Raw genomic sequence first — 23,307 nt, forward strand, 5'->3', positions numbered from 1 at the left:
TATAAATACCTAGCCACCCCATACAGCCGTGTGTATCCCAGCTTGCCTCACAATCAGCCCTCTATATAACTACCTAGCCACCCCATACAGCCGTGTGTATCCCAGCTTGCCTCACAATCAGCCCTCTATATAACTACCTAGCCACCTCATACAGCCGTGTGTATCCCGGCTTGCCTCACAATCAGCCCTCTATATAAATACCTAGCCACCCCATACAGCCGTGTGTATCCCAGCTTGCCTCACAATCAGCCCTCTATATAACTACCTAGCCACCCCATACAGCCGTGTGTATCCCAGCTTGCCTCACAGTCAGCCCTCTATATAACTACCTAGCCACCCCATACAGCCGTGTGTATCCCAGCTTGTTATTCTATCATGTGACTTAAGGTCCGTTCTATCCTCCCCATAAACTCCACTTAGGTCAGATGTCAGTGCCTGGTTGCATGGTGGACACACACATGGTGTTATGTGGGCTCTTTTATGGTGACCCTGTGGCTTCTGTAAGAGTCTCTCCAGAGTGGGAGAAAACTAATGATGAAACACAGGTCATGTCATCACCCACACAGAGACAGACAGAGAGAAAGAGACAGACAGACAGACAGAGACAGAGAGATACAAAGAGAGAGACCGAGACCGACAGAGAGAGAGACAGACAAAGAGAGAGAGAGAGAGAGAGACGAACAAAGAGAGAGAGAGACAGAGACCGACAGAGAAAGAGACAGACAGAGAGACAGACAGAGAGAGAGAGACAGACAGAGAGATACAAAGAGAGAGACCGAGACCGACAGAGAGAGAGACAGACAAAGAGAGAGAGAGAGACGGACAAAGAGAGAGAGAGACAGAGACCGACAGAGAGAGAGAGAGAGACAGACAAAGAGAGACAGAGAGAGAGACAGACAAAGAGAGAGACAGACAAAGAGAGAGAGCGAAGAGAAAGAGAGTGACAGACAGAGAGGGATAAAGAAAGAGAGAAAGAGCGAAGAGCCAGAGAGAATGAGAGCGACCGACAGATAAAGAGAGAGCTAAAGAGAGAGGGAGCGAAGAGCCAGAGAGAAAATTAACGAGTGAGTGTGTGTGTGTGAAAGAAGCCAGAGTTTCTGAGGGCTAAGTCCAGCGAATAGGCCCTAGGCCACAGAACACCAACTCATAAACAAATCAGATCTGTCAGAGACAGAGAGGAGGACATAGACAGAAAGGAAAAGAGAGAGGAGGAGAGAGAGACTGACAGACAGACAGACAGACGACAGTCTAAAACCAGCGAACCCTAGGGCCATCTCTCTCTACAGTGCTCCCTCAAAGTGAAGGGGTGAAGGAAAGAAAGGAGGAGGTGAGGTGGACGGACAAAACGACAGATACAGTAGATGAGTAAAGACAGACTGGTGAAAGAAAGAGAGAGAGACAGGAACCAACAGCCAAGGAAACGAGAGGCAGAAGGCAGGGCAGGAGAGCTAGTGCTGGCTGGCAGGAAAGAGAGCTACCGGTGTCTCAGTCAATGTGTTGTTGTGTTGTTGTAATGTTGTGTTGTTGTATTGTTGTGCTCTTGTGTTGTTGTGCTGTTACATTGTTGTGTTGTGTCTGTGCTCTATACTCACTCCACTAGCTGGGCTACTCTCAGTGCTGCTGTAGCTGTGTCGACCGAGCTGGTGGCCCCCTGGAGCTTTAGGTGGTGGGGGACCCAAGTAGTAGCTCTGTCCCTGAGCATTCGCCATGGTCCCAGGAGGGGCTGGTTGCCTGTCAGAGGCTGTGGTGTAGATGCAGGCCCCGTTCTGTTCCCCTCCCACGGCTGTTCCCAGGTGTGTCTGCGCCTGCAGGTAGGGCATCATGCCCGCTGCCGACACTGAGGCCTGACTGGACATTGGCAGGGACTCCTGACCTAACTCTGTGGAGGGGGAGAGAGGCAAGAGAGAGGATGGGGAGAGAGGCAAGAGAGAGAGGGGGAGCAAGAGGGGGGGGCGAGTGAGGGGGGCAAGAGAGAGAGAGGGGGACAAGAATGGATAGAGGAAAGACACAAGACCTAGTATCATTCACAGACTGGCCCCCTACTTACTGCTAGCCTACAGTAAACTACAGTCACAGACTGGTCCCCTACTTACTGCTAGCCTACAGTGAACTACAGTCACATAATTGGCCCCTACTTACTGCTAGCCTACAGTAAACTACAGTCACAGACTGGTCCCCTACTTACTGCTAGCCTACAGTGAACTACAGTCACAGACTGGTCCCCTACTTACTGCTAGCCTACAGTGAACTACAGTCACAGACTGGTCCCCTACTTACTGCTAGCCTACAGTGAACTACAGTCACAGACTGGTCCCCTACTTACTGCTAGCCTACAGTGAACTACAGTCACAGACTGGTCCCCTACTTACTGCTAGCTTACAGTAAACTACAGTCACAGACTGGTCCCCTCACTTACTGATAGACTACAGTCACAGACTGGTCCCCTACTTACTGCTAGCCTACTGTAAACTACAGTCACAGACTGGTCTCCTACTTACTGCTAGCCTACAGTGAACTACAGTCACAGACTGGTCCCCTACTTACTGCTAGCCTACAGTGAACTACAGTCACAGACTGGTCCCCTACTTACTGCTAGCCTACAGTGAACTACAGTCACAGACTGGTCCCCTACTTACTGCTAGCCTACAGTGAACTACAGTCACAGACTGGTCCCCTACTTACTGCTAGCCTACAGTAAACTACAGTCACAGACTGGTCTCCTACTTACTGCTAGCCTACAGTGAACTACAGTCACAGACTGGTCCCCTACTTACTGCTAGCCTACAGTGAACTACAGTCACAGACTGGTACCCTACTTACTGCTAGCCTACAGTAAACTACAGTCACAGACTGGTCCCCTCACTTACTGCTAGCCTACAGTAAACTACAGTCAGACTGGTTCCCTCACTTACTGCTAGCCTACAGTCACAGACTAGTCCCCTCACTTACTGCTAGCCCACAGTAAACTACAGTCACAGACTGGTCCCCTACTTACTGCTAGCCTACAGTAAACTACAGTCACAGACTGGTCTCCTACTTACTGCTAGCCTACAGTGAACTACAGTCACAGACTGGTCCCCTACTTACTGCTAGCCTACAGTGAACTACAGTCACAGACTGGTCCCCTACTTACTGCTAGCCTACAGTAAACTGCAGTCACAGACTGGTCCCCTCACTTACTGATAGACTACAGTCACAGACTGGTCCCCTCACTTACTGATAGCCTACAGTAAACTACAGTCAGACTGGTCCCCTCACTTACTGCTAGCCTACAGTAAACTACAGTCACAGACTGGTCCCCTACTTACTGCTAGACTACAGTCACAGACTGGTCCCCTCACTTACTGCTAGCCTACAGTGAACTACAGTCACAGACTGGTCCTCTCACTTACTGCTAGCCTACAGTGAACTACAGTCATAGACTGGTCCCCTCACTTACTGCTAGCCGACAGTAAACTACAGTCAGACTTGTCCCCTCAATTACTGCTAGCCTACAGTCACAGACTGGTCCACTCAATTACTGCTAGCCTACAGCGAACTATAGTCACAGACTGGTCCCCTCACTTACTGCTAGCCTATAGTCAGACTGGTCCCCTACTTACTGCTAGCCTACAGTAAACTACAGTCACAGACTGGTCTCCTACTTACTGCTAGCCTACAGTAAACTACAGTCACAGACTGGTCCCCTACTTACTGCTAGCCTACAGTGAACTACAGTCACATAATGGTCCCCTACTTACTGCTAGCCTACAGTAAACTACAGTCACAGACTGGTCCCCTACTTACTGCTAGCCTACAGTGAACTACAGTCACAGACTGGTCCCCTACTTACTGCTAGCCTACAGTGAACTACAGTCACAGACTGGTCCCCTACTTACTGCTAGCCTACAGTGAACTACAGTCACAGACTGGTCCCCTACTTACTGCTAGCCTTCAGTAAACTACAGTCACAGACTGGTCCCCTCACTTACTGATAGACTACAGTCACAGACTGGTCCCTTACTTACTGCTAGCCTACAGTAAACTACAGTCACAGACTGGTCTCCTACTTACTGCTAGCCTACAGTGAACTACAGTCACAGACTGGTCCCCTACTTACTGCTAGCCTACAGTGAACTACAGTCACACACTGGTCCCCTACTTACTGCTAGCCTACAGTAAACTACAGTCAGACTGGTCCCCTCACTTACTGCTAGCCTACAGTAAACTACAGTCACAGACTGGTCCCCTACTTACTGCTAGCCTACAGTAAACTACAGTCACAGACTGGTCCCCTACTTACTGCTAGCCTACAGTAAACTACAGTCAGACTGGTCCCCTCACTTACTGCTAGCCTACAGTAAACTACTACTTACTGCTAGCCTACAGTGAACTACAGTCACAGACTGGTCCCCTACTTACTGCTAGCCTACAGTGAACTACAGTCACAGACTGGTACCCTACTTACTGCTAGCCTACAGTAAACTACAGTCACAGACTGGTCCCCTACTTACTGCTAGCCTACAGTGAACTACAGTCACATAATGGTCCCCTACTTACTGCTAACCTACAGTAAACTACAGTCACAGACTGGTCCCCTACTTACTGCTAGCCTACAGTGAACTACAGTCACAGACTGGTCCCCTACTTACTGCTAGCCTACAGTGAACTACAGTCACAGACTGGTCCCCTCACTTACTGCTAGACTACAGTGACAGACTGGTCCCCTCACTTACTGCTAGACTACAGTCACAGACTGGTCCCCTCACTTACTGCTAGACTACAGTCACAGACTGGTCCCCTCACTTACTGCTAGCCTATAGTCAGACTGGTCCCGTCACTTACTGCTAGCTTACAGTAAACTACAGTCACAGACTGGTCCCCTACTACTGTTAGCCTACAGTAAACTACAGTCAGACTGGTCCCCTCACTTACTGCTAGACTACAGTCACAGACTGGTCCCCTCACTTACTGCTAGACTAGAGTCACAGACTGGTCCCCTACTTACTGCTAGTCCACAGTAAACTACAGTCACAGACTGGACCCCTCACTTACTGCTAGTCTACAGTAAACTGGAGTCACAGACTGGTCCCCCACTACTGTTAGCCTATGGTAAACTACAGTCACAGACTGGTCCCCTACTACTGCTAGCCTACAGTAAACTACAGTCACAGACTGGTCCCCTACTACTGTTAGCCTTCAGTAAACTACAGTCACAGACTGGTCCCCTACTACTGTTAGCCTACAGTAAACTTCAGTCAAAGACTGGTCCCCTACTACTGCTAGCCTACAGTAAACTACAGTCACAGACTGGTCCCCTACTACTGCTAGCCTACAGTAAACTGCAGTCACAGACTGGACCCCTCACTTACTGCTAGTCTACAGTAAACTACGGTCACAGACTGGACCCCTCACTTACTGCTAGCCTACAGTAAACTACAGTCACAGACTGGTCACCTACTACTGCTAGTCCACAGTAAACTACAGTCACAGACTGGACCCCTCACTTACTGCTAGTCTACAGTAAACTGCAGTCACAGACTGGTCCCCCACTACTGTTAGCCTATAGTAAACTACAGTCACAGACTGGTCCCCTACTACTGCTAGCCTACAGTAAACTACAGTCACAGACTGGTCCCCTACTACTGTTAGCCTACAGTAAACTAAAGTCACAGACTGGTCCCCTACTACTGTTAGCCTACAGTAAACTGCAGTCACAGACTGGTCCCCCACTACTGTTAGCCTATAGTAAACTACAGTCACAGACTGGTCCCCTACTACTGCTAGCCTACAGTAAACTACAGTCACAGACTGGTCCCCTACTACTGTTAGCCTACAGTAAACTAAAGTCACAGACTGGTCCCCTACTACTGTTAGCCTACAGTAAACTTCAGTCAAAGACTGGTCCCCTACTACTGCTAGCCTACAGTAAACTTCAGTCACAGACTGGACCCCTCACTTACTGCTAGTCTACAGTAAACTACAGTCACAGACTGGACCCCTCACTTACTGCTAGTCTACAGTAAACTACAGTCACAGACTGGTCCCCTACTACTGCTAGCCTACAGTAAACTACAGTCACAGACTGGTCACCTACTACTGCTAGTCTACAGTAAACTATGGTCACAGACTGGACCCCTCACTTACTGCTAGCCTACAGTAAACTACAGTCACAGACTGGTCCCCTACTACTGCTAGCCTACAGTAAACTGCAGTCACAGACTGGACCCCTCACTTACTGCTAGTCTACAGTAAACTACGGTCACAGACTGGACCCCTCACTTACTGCTAGCCTACAGTAAACTACAGTCACAGACTGGTCACCTACTACTGCTAGTCCACAGTAAACTACAGTCACAGACTGGACCCCTCACTTACTGCTAGTCTACAGTAAACTGCAGTCACAGACTGGTCCCCCACTACTGTTAGCCTATAGTAAACTACAGTCACAGACTGGTCCCCTACTACTGCTAGCCTACAGTAAACTACAGTAACAGACTGGTCCCCTACTACTGTTAGCCTACAGTAAACTACAGTCACAGACTGGTCCCCTACTACTGTTAGCCTACAGTAAACTTCAGTCAAAGACTGGTCCCCTACTACTGCTAGCCTACAGTAAACTTCAGTACAGACTGGACCCCTCACTTACTGCTAGTCTACAGTAAACTACGGTCACAGACTGGACCCCTCACTTACTGCTAGTCTACAGTAAACTACAGTCACAGACTGGTCCCCTACTACTGCTAGCCTACAGTAAACTACAGTCACAGACTGGTCACCTACTACTGCTAGTCTACAGTAAACTATGGTCACAGACTGGACCCCTCACTTACTGCTAGCCTACAGTAAACTGCAGTCACAGACTGGTCCCCTACTACTGCTAGTCTACAGTAAACTACAGTCACAGACTGGACCCCTCTCTTACTGCTAGCCTACAGTCACATACTGGTCCCCTACTTACTGCTAGTCTACAGTAAACTGCAGTCACATACTGGTCCCCTACTACTGTTAGCCTACAGTAAACTGCAGTCACAGACTGGTCCCCTACTACTGTTAGCCTACAGTAAACTTCAGTAAAAGACTGGTCCCCTACTTACTGCTAGTCCAAAGTAAACTACAGTCACAGACTGGACCCCTCACTTACTGCTAGTCTACAGTAAACTGAAGTCACAGACTGGTCCCGTCACTTACTGCTAGCTTACAGTAAACTACAGTCAGACTGGTCCCCTCACTTACTGCTAGACTACAGTAAACTACAGTCACAGACTGGTCCCCTCACTTACTGCTAGACTACAGTCACAGACTGGTCCCCTCACTTACTGCTAGCCTTTAGTCAGACTGGTCCCGTCACTTACTGCTAGCTTACAGTAAACTACAGTCACAGACTGGTCCCCTACTACTGTTAGCCTACAGTAAACTACAGTCAGACTGGTCCCCTCACTTACTGCTAGACTACAGTAAACTACAGTCACAGACTGATCCCCTCACTTACTGCTAGACTACAGTCACAGACTGGTCCCCTCACTTACTGCTAGTCTACAGTAAACTGCAGTCAGACTGGTCCCCTCACTTACTGCTAGACTACAGTAAACTACAGTCACAGACTGATCCCCTCACTTACTGCTAGACTAGAGTCACAGACTGGCCCCCCCACTTACTGCTAGACTACAGTAAACTACAGTCAGACTGGTCCCCTACTTCAAATCAAATCAAATCAAATCAAATTTTATTTGTCACATACACATGGTTAGCAGATGTTAATGCGAGTGTAGCGAAATGCTTGTGCTTCTAGTTCCGACAATGCAGTGATAACCAACACTGCTAGCCTACAGTAAACTACAGTCACAGACTGGTCCCCTCACTTACTGCTAGACTACAGTAAACTACAGTCACAGACTGGTCCCCTCACTTACTGCTAGCCTACAGTAAACTAATGTCACAGACTGGTTCCCTACTTACTGCTAGTCCACAGTAAACTACAGTTACAGACTGGTCCCCTCACTTACTTCTAGACTACAGTAAACTACAGTCAGACCGGTCCCCTTACTTAATGCTAGCCTATAGTAAACTACAGTCAGAATGGTCCCCACACTTACTGCTAGCTTACAGTAAACTACAGTCACAGACTGGTCCCCTCACTTACTGCTAGCCTAGAGTAAACTACAGTCACAGACTGGTCCCCTACTACTGTTAGCCTACAGTAAACTACAGTCAGACTGGTTCCCCTGACTTACTGCTAGCCTACAGTGAACTACAGTCACAGACTGGTCCCCACACTTACTGCTAGCCTACAGTCAAAGACTGGTCCCCTCACTTACTGCTAGTCCACAGTAAACTACAGTCACAGACTGGTCCTCTCACTTACTGCTAGCCTACAGTGAACTACAGTCACAGACTGGTCCCCTCACTTACTGCTAGACTACAGTAAACTACAGTCACAGACTGGTCCCCTCACTTACTGCTAGTCTACAGTAAACTACAGTCAGACTGGTCCCCTCACTTACTGCTAGACTACAGTAAACTACAGTCACAGACTAGTCCCCTCACTTACTGCTAGACTACAGTCACAGACTGGTCCCCTCACTTACTGCTAGACTAGAGTCACAGACTGGTCCCCTCACTTACTGCTAGACTACAGTAAACTACAGTCACAGACTAGTCCCCTCACTTACTGCTAGACTACAGTCACAGACTGGTCCCCTCACTTACTGCTAGACTAGAGTCACAGACTGGTTCCCCTCACTTACTGCTAGCCTACAGTGAACTACAGTCACAGACTGGTCCCCACACTTACTGCTAGCCTACAGTCAAAGACTGGTCCCCTCACTTACTGCTAGTCCACAGTAAACTACAGTCACAGACTGGATCCCTCACTTACTGCTAGACTACAGTCACAGACTGGTCCCCTCACTTACTGCTAGCCTACAGTAAACTACAGTCAGACTGGTCCCCTCACTTACTGCTAGCCTATAGTAAACTACAGTCACAGACTGGTCCCCTCACTTACTGCTAGACTACAGTCACAGACTTGTCCCCTCACTTACTGCTAGCCTACAGTAAACTACAGTCACAGACTGGTCCCCTCACTTACTGCTAGCCGACAGTAAACTACAGTCAGACTGATCCCCTCACTTACTGCTAGACTACAGTCACAGACTGGTCCCCTCACTTACTGCTAGACTACAGTAAACTACAGTCACAGACTGGTCCCCTCACTTACTGCTAGTCTACAGCAAACTAATGTCAGACTGGTCCCCTCACTTACTTCTATACTACAGTAAACTACAGTCAGACCGGTCCCCTTACTTAATGCTAGCCTATAGTAAACTACAGTCAGAATGGTCCCCTCACTTACTGCTAGCTTACAGTAAACTACAGTCACAGACTGGTCCCCTCACTTACTGCTAGACTAGAGTCACAGACTGGTCCCCTCACTTACTGCTAGACTACAGTAAACTACAGTCAGACTGGTCCCCTACTACTGTTAGCCTACAGTAAACTTCAGTCAAAGACTGGTCCCCTACTACTGTTAGCCTACAGTAAACTTCAGTCAAAGACTGGTCCCCTACTTACTGCTAGCCTACAGTAAACTACAGTCACAGACTGGTCCCCTACTACTGTTACCCTACAGTAAACTTCAGTCAAAGACTGGTCCCCTACTTACTGCTAGCCTACAGTAAACTACAGTCACAGACTGGTCCCCTACTACTGTTAGCCTACAGTAAACTTCAGTCAAAGACTGGTCCCCTACTTACTGCTAGCCTACAGTAAACTACAGTCACAGACTGGTCCCCTACTACTGTTAGCCTACAGTAAACTTCAGTCAAAGACTGGTCCCCTACTTACTGCTAGCCTACAGTAAACTACAGTCACAGACTGGTCCCCTACTGCTGCTAAGCTACAGTAAACTACAGTCACAGACTGGTCCCCTACTACTGTTAGCCTACAGTAAACTACAGTCACAGACTGGTCCCCTACTACTGTTAGCCTACAGTAAACTTCAGTCAAAGACTGGTCCCCTACTACTGCTAGCCTACAGTAAACTACAGTTACAGACTGGTCCCCTACTACTGCTAGCCTACAGTAAACTGCAGTCACAGACTGGACCCCTCACTTACTGCTAGTCTACAGTAAACTACGGTCACAGACTGGAGCCCTGACTTACTGCTAGTCTACAGTAAACTACAGTCACAGACTGGTCCCCTACTACTGCTAGCCTACAGTAAACTACAGTCACAGACTGGTCCCCTACTACTGCTAGTCTACAGTAAACTACGGTCACAGACTGGACCCCTCACTTACTGCTAGCCTACAGTAAAGTACAGTCAGACTGGTCCCCTCACTTACTGCTAGCCTACAGTCACAGACTGGTCCCCTCAATTACTGCTAGCCTACAGCGAACTATAGTCACAGACTGGTCCCCTCACTTACTGCTAGCCTAGAGTAAACTACAGTCACAGACTGGTCCCCTACTACTGTTAGCCTACAGTAAACTACAGTCAGACTGGTTCCCCTCACTAACTGCTAGCCTACAGTGAACTACAGTCACAGACTGGTCCCCACACTTACTGCTAGCCTACAGTCAAAGACCTGTCCCCTCACTTACTGCTAGTCCACAGTAAACTACAGTCACAGACTGGTCCTCTCACTTACTGCTAGCCTACAGTGAACTACAGTCACAGACTGGTCCCCTCACTTACTGCTAGACTACAGTAAACTACAGTCACAGACTGGTCCCCTCACTTACTGCTAGTCTACAGTAAACTACAGTCAGACTGGTCCCCTCACTTACTGCTAGACTACAGTAAACTACAGTCACAGACTAGTCCACACACTTACTGCTAGACTACAGTCACAGACTGGTCCCCTCACTTACTGCTAGACTAGAGTCACAGACTGGTCCCCTCACTTACTGCTAGACTACAGTAAACTACAGTCACAGACTAGTCCCCTCACTTACTGCTAGACTACAGTCACAGACTGGTCCCCCCACTTACTGCTAGACTAGAGTCACAGACTGGTTCCCCTCACATACTGCTAGCCTACAGTGAACTACAGTCACAGACTGGTCCCCACACTTACTGCTAGCCTACAGTCAAAGACTGGTCCCCTCACTTACTGCTAGTCCACAGTAAACTACAGTCACAGACTGGATCCCTCACTTACTGCTAGACTACAGTCACAGACTGGTCCCCTCACTTACTGCTAGCCTACAGTAAACTACAGTCAGACTGGTCCCCTCACTTACTGCTAGCCTATAGTAAACTACAGTCACAGACTGGTCCCCTCACTTACTGCTAGACTACAGTCACAGACTGGTCCCCTCACTTACTGCTAGCCTACAGTAAACTACATTCACAGACTGGTCCCCTCACTTACTGCTAGCCGACAGTAAACTACAGTCAGACTGGTCCCCTCACTTACTGCTAGCCTACAGTCACAGACTGGTCCCCTCACTTACTGCTAGACTACAGTAAACTACAGTCACAGACTGGTCTCCTCACTTACTGCTAGTCTACAGCAAACTAATGTCAGACTGGTCCCCTCACTTACTTCTATACTACAGTAAACTACAGTCAGACCGGTCCCCTTACTTAATGCTAGCCTATAGTAAACTACAGTCAGAATGGTCCCCTCACTTACTGCTAGCTTACAGTAAACTACAGTCACAGACTGGTCCCCTCACTTACTGCTAGACTAGAGTCACAGACTGGTCCCCTCACTTACTGCTAGACTACAGTAAACTACAGTCAGACTGGTCCCCTACTTACTGCTAGCCTACAGTAAACTACAGTCACAGACTGGTCCCCTCACTTACTGCTAGTCTACAGCAAACTAATGTCAGACTGGTCCCCTCACTTACTTCTATACTACAGTAAACTAATGTCAGACTGGTCCCCTCACTTAATGCTAGCCTACAGTAAACTACAGTCAGAATGGTCCCCTTTCTTAATGCTAGCCTACAGTAAACTACAGTCACAGACTGGTCCCCTCACTTACTGCTAGCTACAGTAAACTACAGTCACAGACTGGTCCCCTCACTTACTGCTAGCCTATAGTAAACTACAGTCACAGACTGGTCCCCTACTACTGTTAGCCTACAGTAAACTTCAGTCAAAGACTGGTCCCCTACTACTGCTAGCCTAAACAGTAAGACTGGTCCCCTACTACTGTTACCCTACAGACTGGACCCCTCACTTACTGCTAGCCTACAGTAAACTACAGTCACAGACTGGTCCCCTACTACTGTTAGTCTACAGTAAACTTCAGTCAAGACTGGTCCCCTACTTACTGCTAGCCTACAGTAAACTACAGTCACAGACTGGTCCCCTACTACTGCTAGCCTACAGTAAACTTCAGTCAAAGACTGGTCCCCTTACTAGCCTACAGTAAACTGTCACAGACTGGTCCCCTACTACTGCTACTACAGTAAACTACAGTCACAGACTGGTCCCCTACTACTGTTAGCCTACAGTAAACTTCAGTCACAGACTGGTCCCCTACTTACTGCTAGTCTACAGTAAACTACAGTCACAGACTGGTCCCCTACTTACTGCTAGTCTACAGTAAACTGCAGTCACATACTGGTCCCCTACTACTGTTAGCCTACAGTAAACTACAGTCACAGACTGGTCCCCTACTACTGTTAGCCTACAGTAAACTTCAGTCAAAGACTGGTCCCCTCACTTACTGCTAGACTACAGTAAACTACAGTCACAGACTGGTCCCCTCACTTACTGCTAGTCTACAGTAAACTACAGTCAGACTGGTCCCCTCACTTACTGCTAGACTACAGTAAACTACAGTCACAGACTAGTCCCCTCACTTACTGCTAGACTACAGTCACAGACTGGTCCCCTCACTTACTGCTAGACTAGAGTCACAGACTGGTCCCCTCACTTACTGCTAGACTACAATAAACTACAGTCAGACTGGTCCCCTACTTACTGCTAGCCTACAGTAAACTACAGTCACAGACTGGTCCCCTCACTTACTGCTAGACTACAGTAAACTACAGTCACAGACTGGTCCCCTCACTTACTGCTAGTCTTCAGCAAACTAATGTCAGACTGGTCCCCTCACTTACTTCTATACTACAGTAAACTACAGTCAGACCGGTCCCCTTACTTAATGCTAGCCTATAGTAAACTACAGTCAGAATGGTCCCCTCACTTACTGCTAGCTTACAGTAAACTACAGTCACAGACTGGTCCCCTCACTTACTGCTAGACTAGAGTCACAGACTGGTCCCCTCACTTACTGCTAGACTACAGTAAACTACAGTCAGACTGGTCCCCTACTACTGTTAGCCTACAGTAAACTTCAGTCAAAGACTGGTCCCCTACTACTGCTAGCCTACAGTAAACTACAGTTACAGACTGGTCCCCTACTACTGCTAGCCTACAGTAAACTGCAGTCACAGACTGGACCCCTCACTTACTGCTAGTCTACAGTAAACTACGGTCACAGACTGGAGCCCTCACTTACTGCTAGTCTACAGTAAACTACAGTCACAGACTGGTCCCCTACTACTGCTAGCCTACAGTAAACTACAGTCACAGACTGGTCCCCTACTACTGCTAGTCTACAGTAAACTACGGTCACAGACTGGACCCCTCACTTACTGCTAGCCTATAGTAAACTGCAGTCACAGACTGGTCCCCTACTACTGCTAGCCGACAGTAAACTACAGTCAGACTGGTCCCCTCACTTACTGCTAGCCTACAGTCACAGACTGGTCCCCTCAATTACTGCTAGCCTACAGCGAACTATAGTCACAGACTGGTCCCCACACTTACTGCTAGCCTCCAGTGAACTAAAGTCACAGACTGGTCCCCTACTACTGTTAGCCTACAGTCCCCTCACTTACTGCTAGACTACAGTCACAGACTGGTCCCCTCACTTACTGCTAGACTACAGTCACAGACTGGTCCCCTCACTTACTGCTAGACTACAGTCACAGACTGGTCCCCTCACTTACTGCTAGCCTACAGTGAACTACAGTCACAGACTGGTCCCCTCACTTACTGCTAGACTACAGTAAACTACAGTCACAGACTGGTCCCCTCACTTACTGCTAGTCTACAGTAAACTACAGTCAGACTGGTCCCCTCACTTACTGCTAGACTACAGTAAACTACAGTCACAGACTAGTCCCCTCACTTACTGCTAGACTACAGTCACAGACTGGTCCCCTCACTTACTGCTAGACTACAATAAACTACAGTCAGACTGGTCCCCTACTTACTGCTAGCCTACAGTAAACTACAGTCACAGACTGGTCCCCTCACTTACTGCTAGACTACAGTAAACTACAGTCACAGACTGGTCCCCTCACTTACTGCTAGTCTTCAGCAAACTAATGTCAGACTGGTCCCCTCACTTACTTCTATACTACAGTAAACTACAGTCAGACCGGTCCCCTTACTTAATGCTAGCCTATAGTAAACTACAGTCAGAATGGTCCCCTCACTTACTGCTAGCTTACAGTAAACTACAGTCACAGACTGGTCCCCTCACTTACTGCTAGACTAGAGTCACAGACTGGTCCCCTCACTTACTGCTAGACTACAGTAAACTACAGTCAGACTGGTCCCCTACTTACTGCTAGCCTACAGTAAACTACAGTCACAGACTGGTCCCCTCACTTACTGCTAGACTACAGTAAACTACAGTCACAGACTGGTCCCCTCACTTACTGCTAGTCTACAGCAAACTAATGTCAGACTGGTCCCCTCACTTACTTCTATACTACAGTAAACTACAGTCAGACCGGTCCCCTTACTTAATGCTAGCCTATAGTAAACTACAGTCAGAAGGGTCCCCTCACTTACTGCTAGCCTACAGTAAACTACAGTCACAGACTGGTCCCCTACACCTGTTACCCTACAGTAAACTTCAGTCAAAGACTGGTCCCCTACTTACTGCTAGCCTACAGTAAACTACAGTCACAGACTGGTCCCCTACTGCTGTTAAGCTACAGTAAACGACAGTCACAGACTGGTCCCCTACTACTTTTAGCCTACAGTAAACTACAGTCACAGACTGGTCCCCTACTTACTGCTAGTCCACAGTAAACTACAGTCACAGACTGGACCCCTCACTTACTGCTAGTCTACAGTAAACTGCAGTCACATACTGGTCCCCTAATACTGTTAGCCTACAGTAAACTACAGTCACAGACTGGTCCCCTACTACTGTTAGCCTACAGTAAACTTCAGTCAAAGACTGGTCCCCTACCACTGCTAGCATACAGTAAACTACAGTTACAGACTGGTCCCCTACTACTGCTAGCCTACAGTAAACTGCAGTCACAGACTGGACCCCTCACTTACTGCTAGTCTACAGTAAACTACGGTCACAGACTGGAGCCCTCACTTACTGCTAGTCTACAGTAAACTACAGTCACAGACTGGTCCCCTACTACTGCTAGCCTACAGTAAACTGCAGTCACAGACTGGTCCCCTACTACTGCTAGCCGACAGTAAACTACAGTCAGACTGGTCCCCTCACTTACTGCTAGCCTACAGTCACAGACTGGTCCCCTCAATTACTGCTAGCCTACAGCGAACTATAGTCACAGACTGGTCCCCACACTTACTGCTAGCCTCCAGTGAACTAAAGTCACAGACTGGTCCCCTACTACTGTTAGCCTACAGTCCCCTCACTTACTGCTAGACTACAGTCACAGACTGGTCCCCTCACTTACTGCTAGACTACAGTCACAGACTGGTCCCCTCACTTACTGCTAGACTACAGTCACAGACTGGTCCCCTCACTTACTGCTAGCCTACAGTGAACTACAGTCACAGACTGGTCCCCTCACTTACTGCTAGACTACAGTAAACTACAGTCACAGACTGGTCCCCTCACTTACTGCTAGTCTACAGTAAACTACAGTCAGACTGGTCCCCTCACTTACTGCTAGCCTACAGTAAACTACAGTCACAGACTGGTCCCCTCACTTACTGCTAGACTACAGTCACAGACTGGTCCCCTCACTTACTGCTAGACTAAACTACAGTCACAGACTGGTCCCCTCACTTACTGCTAGCCTACAGTGAACTACAGTCACAGACTGGTCCCCTCACTTACTGCTAGACTACAGTAAACTACAGTCACAGACTGGTCCCCTCACTTACTGCTAGTCTACAGTAAACTACAGTCAGACTGGTCCTCTCACTTACTGCTAGACTACAGTAAACTACAGTCACAGACTAGTCCCCTCACTTACTGCTAGACTACAGTCACAGACTGGTCCCCTCACTTACTGCTAGACTAGAGTCATAGACTGGTCCCCTCACTTACTGCTAGACTACAGTAAACTACAGTCACAGACTAGTCCCCTCACTTACTGCTAGACTACAGTCACAGACTGGTCCCCTCACTTACTGCTAGACTAGAGTCACAGACTGGTTCCCCTCACTTACTGCTAGCCTACAGTGAACTACAGTCACAGACTGGTCCCCACACTTACTGCTAGCCTACAGTCAAAGACTGGTCCCCTCACTTACTGCTAGTCCACAGTAAACTACAGTCACAGACTGGATCCCTCACTTACTGCTAGACTACAGTCACAGACTGGTCCCCTCACTTACTGCTAGCCTACAGTAAACTACAGTCAGACTGGTCCCCTCACTTACTGCTAGCCTATAGTAAACTACCGTCACAGACTGGTCCCCTCACTTACTGCTAGACTACAGTCACAGACTGGTCCCCTCACTTACTGCTAGCCTACAGTGAACTACAGTCACAGACTGGTCCCCTCACTTACTGCTAGCCGACAGTAAACTACAGTCAGACTGGTCCCCTCACTTACTGCTAGCCTACAGTCACAGACTGGTCCCCTCACTTACTGCTAGCCTATAGTCAGACTGGTCCCGTCACTTACTGCTAGCTTACAGTAAACTACAGTCACAGACTGGTCCCCTACTACTGTTAGCCTACAGTCCCCTCACTTACTGCTAGACTACAGTCACAGACTGGTCCCCTCACTTACTGCTAGACTACAGTCACAGACTGGTCCCCTCACTTACTGCTAGCCTACAGTGAACTACAGTCACAGACTGGTCCTCTCACTTACTGCTAGCCTACAGTGAACTACAGTCACAGACTGGTCCCCTCACTTACTGCTAGACTACAGTAAACTACAGTCACAGACTAGTCCCCTCACTTACTGCTAGACTACAGTCACAGACTGGTCCCCTCACTTACTGCTAGACTAGAGTCACAGACTGGTCCCCTCACTTACTGCTAGACTACAGTAAACTACAGTCAGACTGGTCCCCTACTTACTGCTAGCCTACAGTAAACTACAGTCACAGACTGGTCCCCTCACTTACTGCTAGACTACAGTAAACTACAGTCACAGACTGGTCCCCTCACTTACTGCTAGTCTACAGCAAACTAATGTCAGACTGGTCCCCTCACTTACTTCTATACTACAGTAAACTACAGTCAGACCGGTCCCCTTACTTAATGCTAGCCTATAGTAAACTACAGTCAGAATGGTCCGCTCACTTACTGCTAGCTTACAGTAAACTACAGTCACAGACTGGTCCCCTCACTTACTGCTAGCCTAGAGTAAACTACAGTCACAGACTGGTCCCCTACTACTGTTAGCCTACAGTAAACTACAGTCAGACTGGTTCCCCTACTTACTGCTAGCCTACAGTAAACTACAGTCACAGACTGGTCCCCTCACTTACTGCTAGCCTACAGTGAACTACAGTCACAGACTGGTCCCCTCACTTACTGCTAGCCTACAGTCAAAGACTGGTCCCCTCACTTACTGCTAGTCCACAGTAAACTACAGTCACAGACTGGACCCCTCACTTACTGCTAGTCTACAGTAAACTACGTTCCAGACTGGAGCCCTCACTTACTGCTAGCCTACAGTCACAGACTGGTCCCCTCAATTACTGCTAGCCTACAGCGAACTATAGTCACAGACTGGTCCCCACACTTACTGCTAGCCTCCAGTGAACTAAAGTCACAGACTGGTCCCCTCACTTACTGCTAGCCTATAGTCAGACTGGTCCCGTCACTTACTGCTAGCTTACAGTAAACTACAGTCACAGACTGGTCCCCTACTACTGTTAGACTACAGTCCCTCACTTACTGCTAGACTACAGTCACAGACTGGTCCCCTCACTGCTACTGCTAGACTACAGTCACAGACTGGTCCCCTCACTTACTGCTAGACTACAGTCACAGACTGGTCCCCTCACTTACTGCTAGCCTACAGTGAACTACAGTCACAGACTGGTCCCCTCACCTGCTAGACTACAGTAAACTACAGTCACAGACTGGTCCCCTCACTTACTGCTAGTCTACAGTAAACTACAGTCAGACTGGTCCCCTCACTTACTGCTAGACTACAGTAAACTACAGTCACAGACTAGTCCCCTCACTTACTGCTAGACTACAGTCACAGACTGGTCCCCTCACTTACTGCTAGCCTACTGCTAGTCAAAGACTGGTCCCCTCACTTACTGCTAGTCCACAGTAAACTACAGTCACAGACTGGACCCCTCACTTACTGCTAGTCTACAGTAAACTACGGTCACAGACTGGAGCCCTCACTTACTGCTAGTCTACAGTAAACTACAGTCACAGACTGGTCCCCTACTACTGTTAGCCTACAGTAAACTTCAGTCAAAGACTGGTCCCCTACTTACTGCTAGCCTACAGTAAACTACAGTCACAGACTGGTCCCCTACTACTGCTAGCCTACAGTAAACTACAGTTACAGACTGGTCCCCTACTACTGCTAGCCTACAGTAAACTGCAGTCACAGACTGGACCCCTCACTTACTGCTAGTCTACAGTAAACTACAGTCACAGACTGATCCCCTACTACTGCTAGTCTACAGTCAACTGCAGTCACAGACTGGACCCCTCGCTTACTGCTAGTCTACAGTAAACTACGGTCACAGACTGGAGCCCTCACTTACTGCTAGTCTACAGTAAACTACAGTCACAGACTGGTCCCCTACTACTGCTAGCCTACAGTAAACTACAGTCACAGACTGGTCCCCTACTACTGCTAGTCTACAGTAAACTACGGTCACAGACTGGACCCTCACTTACTGCTAGCCTACAGTAAACTGCAGTCACAGACTGGTCCCCTACTACTGCTAGCCGACAGTAAACTACAGTCAGACTGGTCCCCTCACTTACTGCTAGCCTACAGTCACAGACTGGTCCCCTCACTTACTGCTAGCCTACAGTAAACTATAGTCACAGACTGGTCCCCTCACTTACTGCTAGCCTCCAGTGAACTAAAGTCACAGACTGGTCCCCTCACTTACTGCTAGCCTATAGTCAGACTGGTCCCGTCACTTACTGCTAGCTTACAGTAAACACAGTCACAGACTGGTCCCCTACTACTGTTAGCCTACAGTCCCCTCACTTACTGCTAGACTACAGTCACAGACTGGTCCCCTCACTTACTGCTAGACTACAGTCACAGACTGGTCCCCTCACTTACTGCTAGACTACAGTCACAGACTGGTCCCTCACTTACTGCTACCCTACAGTGAACTACAGTCACAGACTGGTCCCTCACTTATTGCTAGTCTACAGTAAACTACAGTCAGACTGGTCCCCTCACTTACTGCTAGACTACAGTCACAGACTGGTCCCCTCACTTACTGCTAGACTACAGTAAACTACAGTCACAGACTAGTCCCCTCACTTACTGCTAGACTACAGTCACAGACTGGTCCCCTCACTTACTGCTAGACTACAGTAAACTACAGTCACAGACTGGTCCCCTCACTTACTGCTAGACTACAGTCACAGACTGGTCCCCTCACTTACTGCTAGACTAGAGTCAGACTGGTCCCCTCACTTACTGCTAGACTACAGTAAACTACAGTCACAGACTAGTCCCCTCACTTACTGCTAGACTACAGTCACAGACTGGTCCCCTCACTTACTGCTAGACTAGAGTCACAGACTGGTTCCCCTCACTTACTGCTAGCCTACAGTGAACTACAGTCACAGACTGGTCCCCACACTTACTGCTAGCCTACAGTCAAAGACTGGTCCCTCACTTACTGCTAGTCCACAGTAAACTACAGTCACAGACTGGATCCCTCACTTACTGCTAGACTACAGTCACAGACTGGTCCCCTCACTTACTGCTAGCCTACAGTAAACTACAGTCAGACTGGTCCCCTCACTTACTGCTAGCCTATAGTAAACTACAGTCACAGACTGGTCCCCTCACTTACTGCTAGACTACAGTCACAGACTGGTCCCCTCACTTACTGCTAGCCGACAGTAAACTACAGTCAGACTGGTCCCCTCACTTACTGTAGCCTACAGTCACAGACTGGTCCCCTCACTTACTGCTAGCCTACAGCGAACTATAGTCACAGACTGGTCCCCTCACTTACTGCTAGCCTCCAGTGAACTAAAGTCACAGACTGGTCCCCTCACTTACTGCTAGCCTATAGTCAGACTGGTCCCGTCACTTACTGCTAGCTTACAGTAAACTACAGTCACAGACTGGTCCCCTACTACTGTTAGCCTACAGTCCCCTCACTTACTGCTAGACTACAGTCACAGACTGGTCCCCTCACTTACTGCTAGACTACAGTCACAGACTGGTCCCCTCACTTACTGCTAGACTACAGTAAACTGCAGTCACAGACTGGCCCCCTACTACTGTTAGCCTACAGTAAACTACAGTCACAGACTGGTCCCCTACTACTGCTAGCCTACAGTAAACTACAGTCACAGACTGGTCCCCTACTACTGATAGCCTACAGTAAACTACAGTCACAGACTGGTCCCCTACTACTGTTAGCCTACAGTAAACTACAGTCACAGACTGGTCCCCTACTACTGTTAGCCTAAAGTAAACTTCAGTCAAAGACTGGTCCCCTACTTACTGCTAGTCCACAGTAAACTACAGTCACAGACTGGACCCCTCACTTACTGCTAGTCTACAGTAAACTGCAGTCACAGACTGGTCCCCTACTACTGTTAGCCTACAGTAAACTACAGTCACAGACTGGTCCCCTACTACTGCTAGCCTACAGTAAACTACAGTCACAGACTGGTCACCTTCTACTGTTAGCCTACAGTAAACTACAGTCACAGACTGGTCCCCTACTACTGCTAGCCTACAGTAAACTGCAGTCACAGACTGGACCCCTCACTTACTGCTAGCCTACAGTAAACTACAGTCACAGACTGGTCCCCTTCTACTGCTAGCCTACAGTAAACTGCAGTCACAGACTGGACCCCTCACTTACTGCTAGTCTACAGTAAACTACAGTCACAGACTGATCCCCTACTACTGCTAGTCTACAGTAAACTGCAGTCACAGACTGGACCCCTCACTTACTGCTAGTCTACAGTAAACTACGGTCACAGACTGGACCCCTAACTTACTGCTAATCTACAGTAAAATACAGTCACAGACTGGTCCCCTACTTACTGCTAGTCCACAGTAAACTACAGTCACAGACTGGACCCCTCACTTACTGCTAGTCTACAGTAAACTGCAGTCACAGACTGGTCCCCTACTACTGTTAGCCTACAGTAAACTACAGTCACAGACTGGTCCACTACTACTGCTAGCCTACAGTAAACTACATTCACAGACTGGTCGCCTACTACTGCTAGTCTACAGTAAACTACGGTCACAGACTGGACCCCTCACTTACTGCTAGCCTACAGTAAACTGCAGTCACAGACTGGTCCCCTACTACTGCTAGTCTACAGTAAACTACAGTCACAGACTAGTCCCCTCACTTACTGCTAGACTACAGTAAACTACAGTCACAGACTGGTCCCCTCACTTACTGCTAGTCTACAGTAAACTACAGTCAGACTGGTCCCCTCACTTACTGCTAGACTACAGTAAACTACAGTCACAGACTAGTCCCCTCACTTACTGCTAGACTACAGTCACAGACTGGTCCCCTCACTTACTGCTAGCCTACAGTCAAAGACTGGTCCCCTCACTTACTGCTAGTCCACAGTAAACTACAGTCACAGACTGGACCCCTCACTTACTGCTAGTCTACAGTAAACTACGGTCACAGACTGGTCCCCTCACTTACTGCTAGCCTACAGTCAAAGACTGGTCCCCTCACTTACTGCTAGCTTACAGTAAACTACAGTCACAGACTGGTCCCCTACTACTGTTAGCCTACAGTCCCCTCACTTACTGCTAGACTACAGTCACAGACTGGTCCCCTCACTTACTGCTAGACTACAGTCACAGACTGGTCCCCTCACTTACTGCTAGACTACAGTCACAGACTGGTCCCCTCACTTACTGCTAGCCTACAGTGAACTACAGTCACAGACTGGTCCCCTCACTTACTGCTAGACTACAGTAAACTACAGTCACAGACTGGTCCCCTCACTTACTGCTAGTCTACAGTAAACTACAGTCAGACTGGTCCCCTCACTTACTGCTAGACTACAGTAAACTACAGTCACAGACTAGTCCCCTCACTTACTGCTAGACTACAGTCACAGACTGGTCCCCTCACTTACTGCTAGCCTACAGTCAAAGACTGGTCCCCTCACTTACTGCTAGTCCACAGTAAACTACAGTCACAGACTGGACCCCTCACTTACTGCTAGTCTACAGTAAACTACGGTCACAGACTGGTCCCCTCACTTACTGCTAGCCTACAGTCAAAGACTGGTCCCCTCACTTACTGCTAGTCCACAGTAAACTACAGTCACAGACTGGACCCCTCACTTACTGCTAGTCTACAGTAAACTACGTTCCAGACTGGAGCCCTCACTTACTGCTAGCCTACAGTCACAGACTGGTCCCCTCAATTACTGCTAGCCTACAGCGAACTATAGTCACAGACTGGTCCCCACACTTACTGCTAGCCTCCAGTGAACTAAAGTCACAGACTGGTCCCCTCACTTACTGCTAGCCTATAGTCAGACTGGTCCCGTCACTTACTGCTAGCTTACAGTAAACTACAGTCACAGACTGGTCCCCTACTACTGTTAGCCTACAGTCCCCTCACTTACTGCTAGACTACAGTCACAGACTGGTCCCCTCACTTACTGCTAGACTACAGTCACAGACTGGTCCCCTCACTTACTGCTAGACTACAGTCACAGACTGGTCCCCTCACTTACTGCTAGCCTACAGTGAACTACAGTCACAGACTGGTCCCCTCACTTACTGCTAGACTACAGTAAACTACAGTCACAGACTGGTCCCCTCACTTACTGCTAGTCTACAGTAAACTACAGTCAGACTGGTCCCCTCACTTACTGCTAGACTACAGTAAACTACAGTCACAGACTAGTCCCCTCACTTACTGCTAGACT

At 48.4% G+C, this 23,307-nt stretch overlaps 1 protein-coding gene across 1 annotated transcript in view; it reads right to left on the reverse strand.

Annotated features, from left to right (window-relative positions):
- raver2 (ribonucleoprotein, PTB-binding 2) overlaps nt 1-23,307 on the reverse strand; it is a 287,019-nt gene that overhangs the window by 65,394 nt on the left and 198,318 nt on the right. Inside the window, exon 9 of the mRNA XM_065009214.1 lies at nt 1,593-1,879. Coding sequence (XP_064865286.1) covers nt 1,593-1,879 — 287 coding nt within the window. The remainder of the gene's footprint in view (nt 1-1,592; nt 1,880-23,307) is intronic.

The sequence above is a fragment of the Oncorhynchus nerka genome, linkage group LG24 (genome assembly GCF_034236695.1).
Source record: "Oncorhynchus nerka isolate Pitt River linkage group LG24, Oner_Uvic_2.0, whole genome shotgun sequence".
Lineage (NCBI taxonomy): Eukaryota > Metazoa > Chordata > Actinopteri > Salmoniformes > Salmonidae > Oncorhynchus > Oncorhynchus nerka.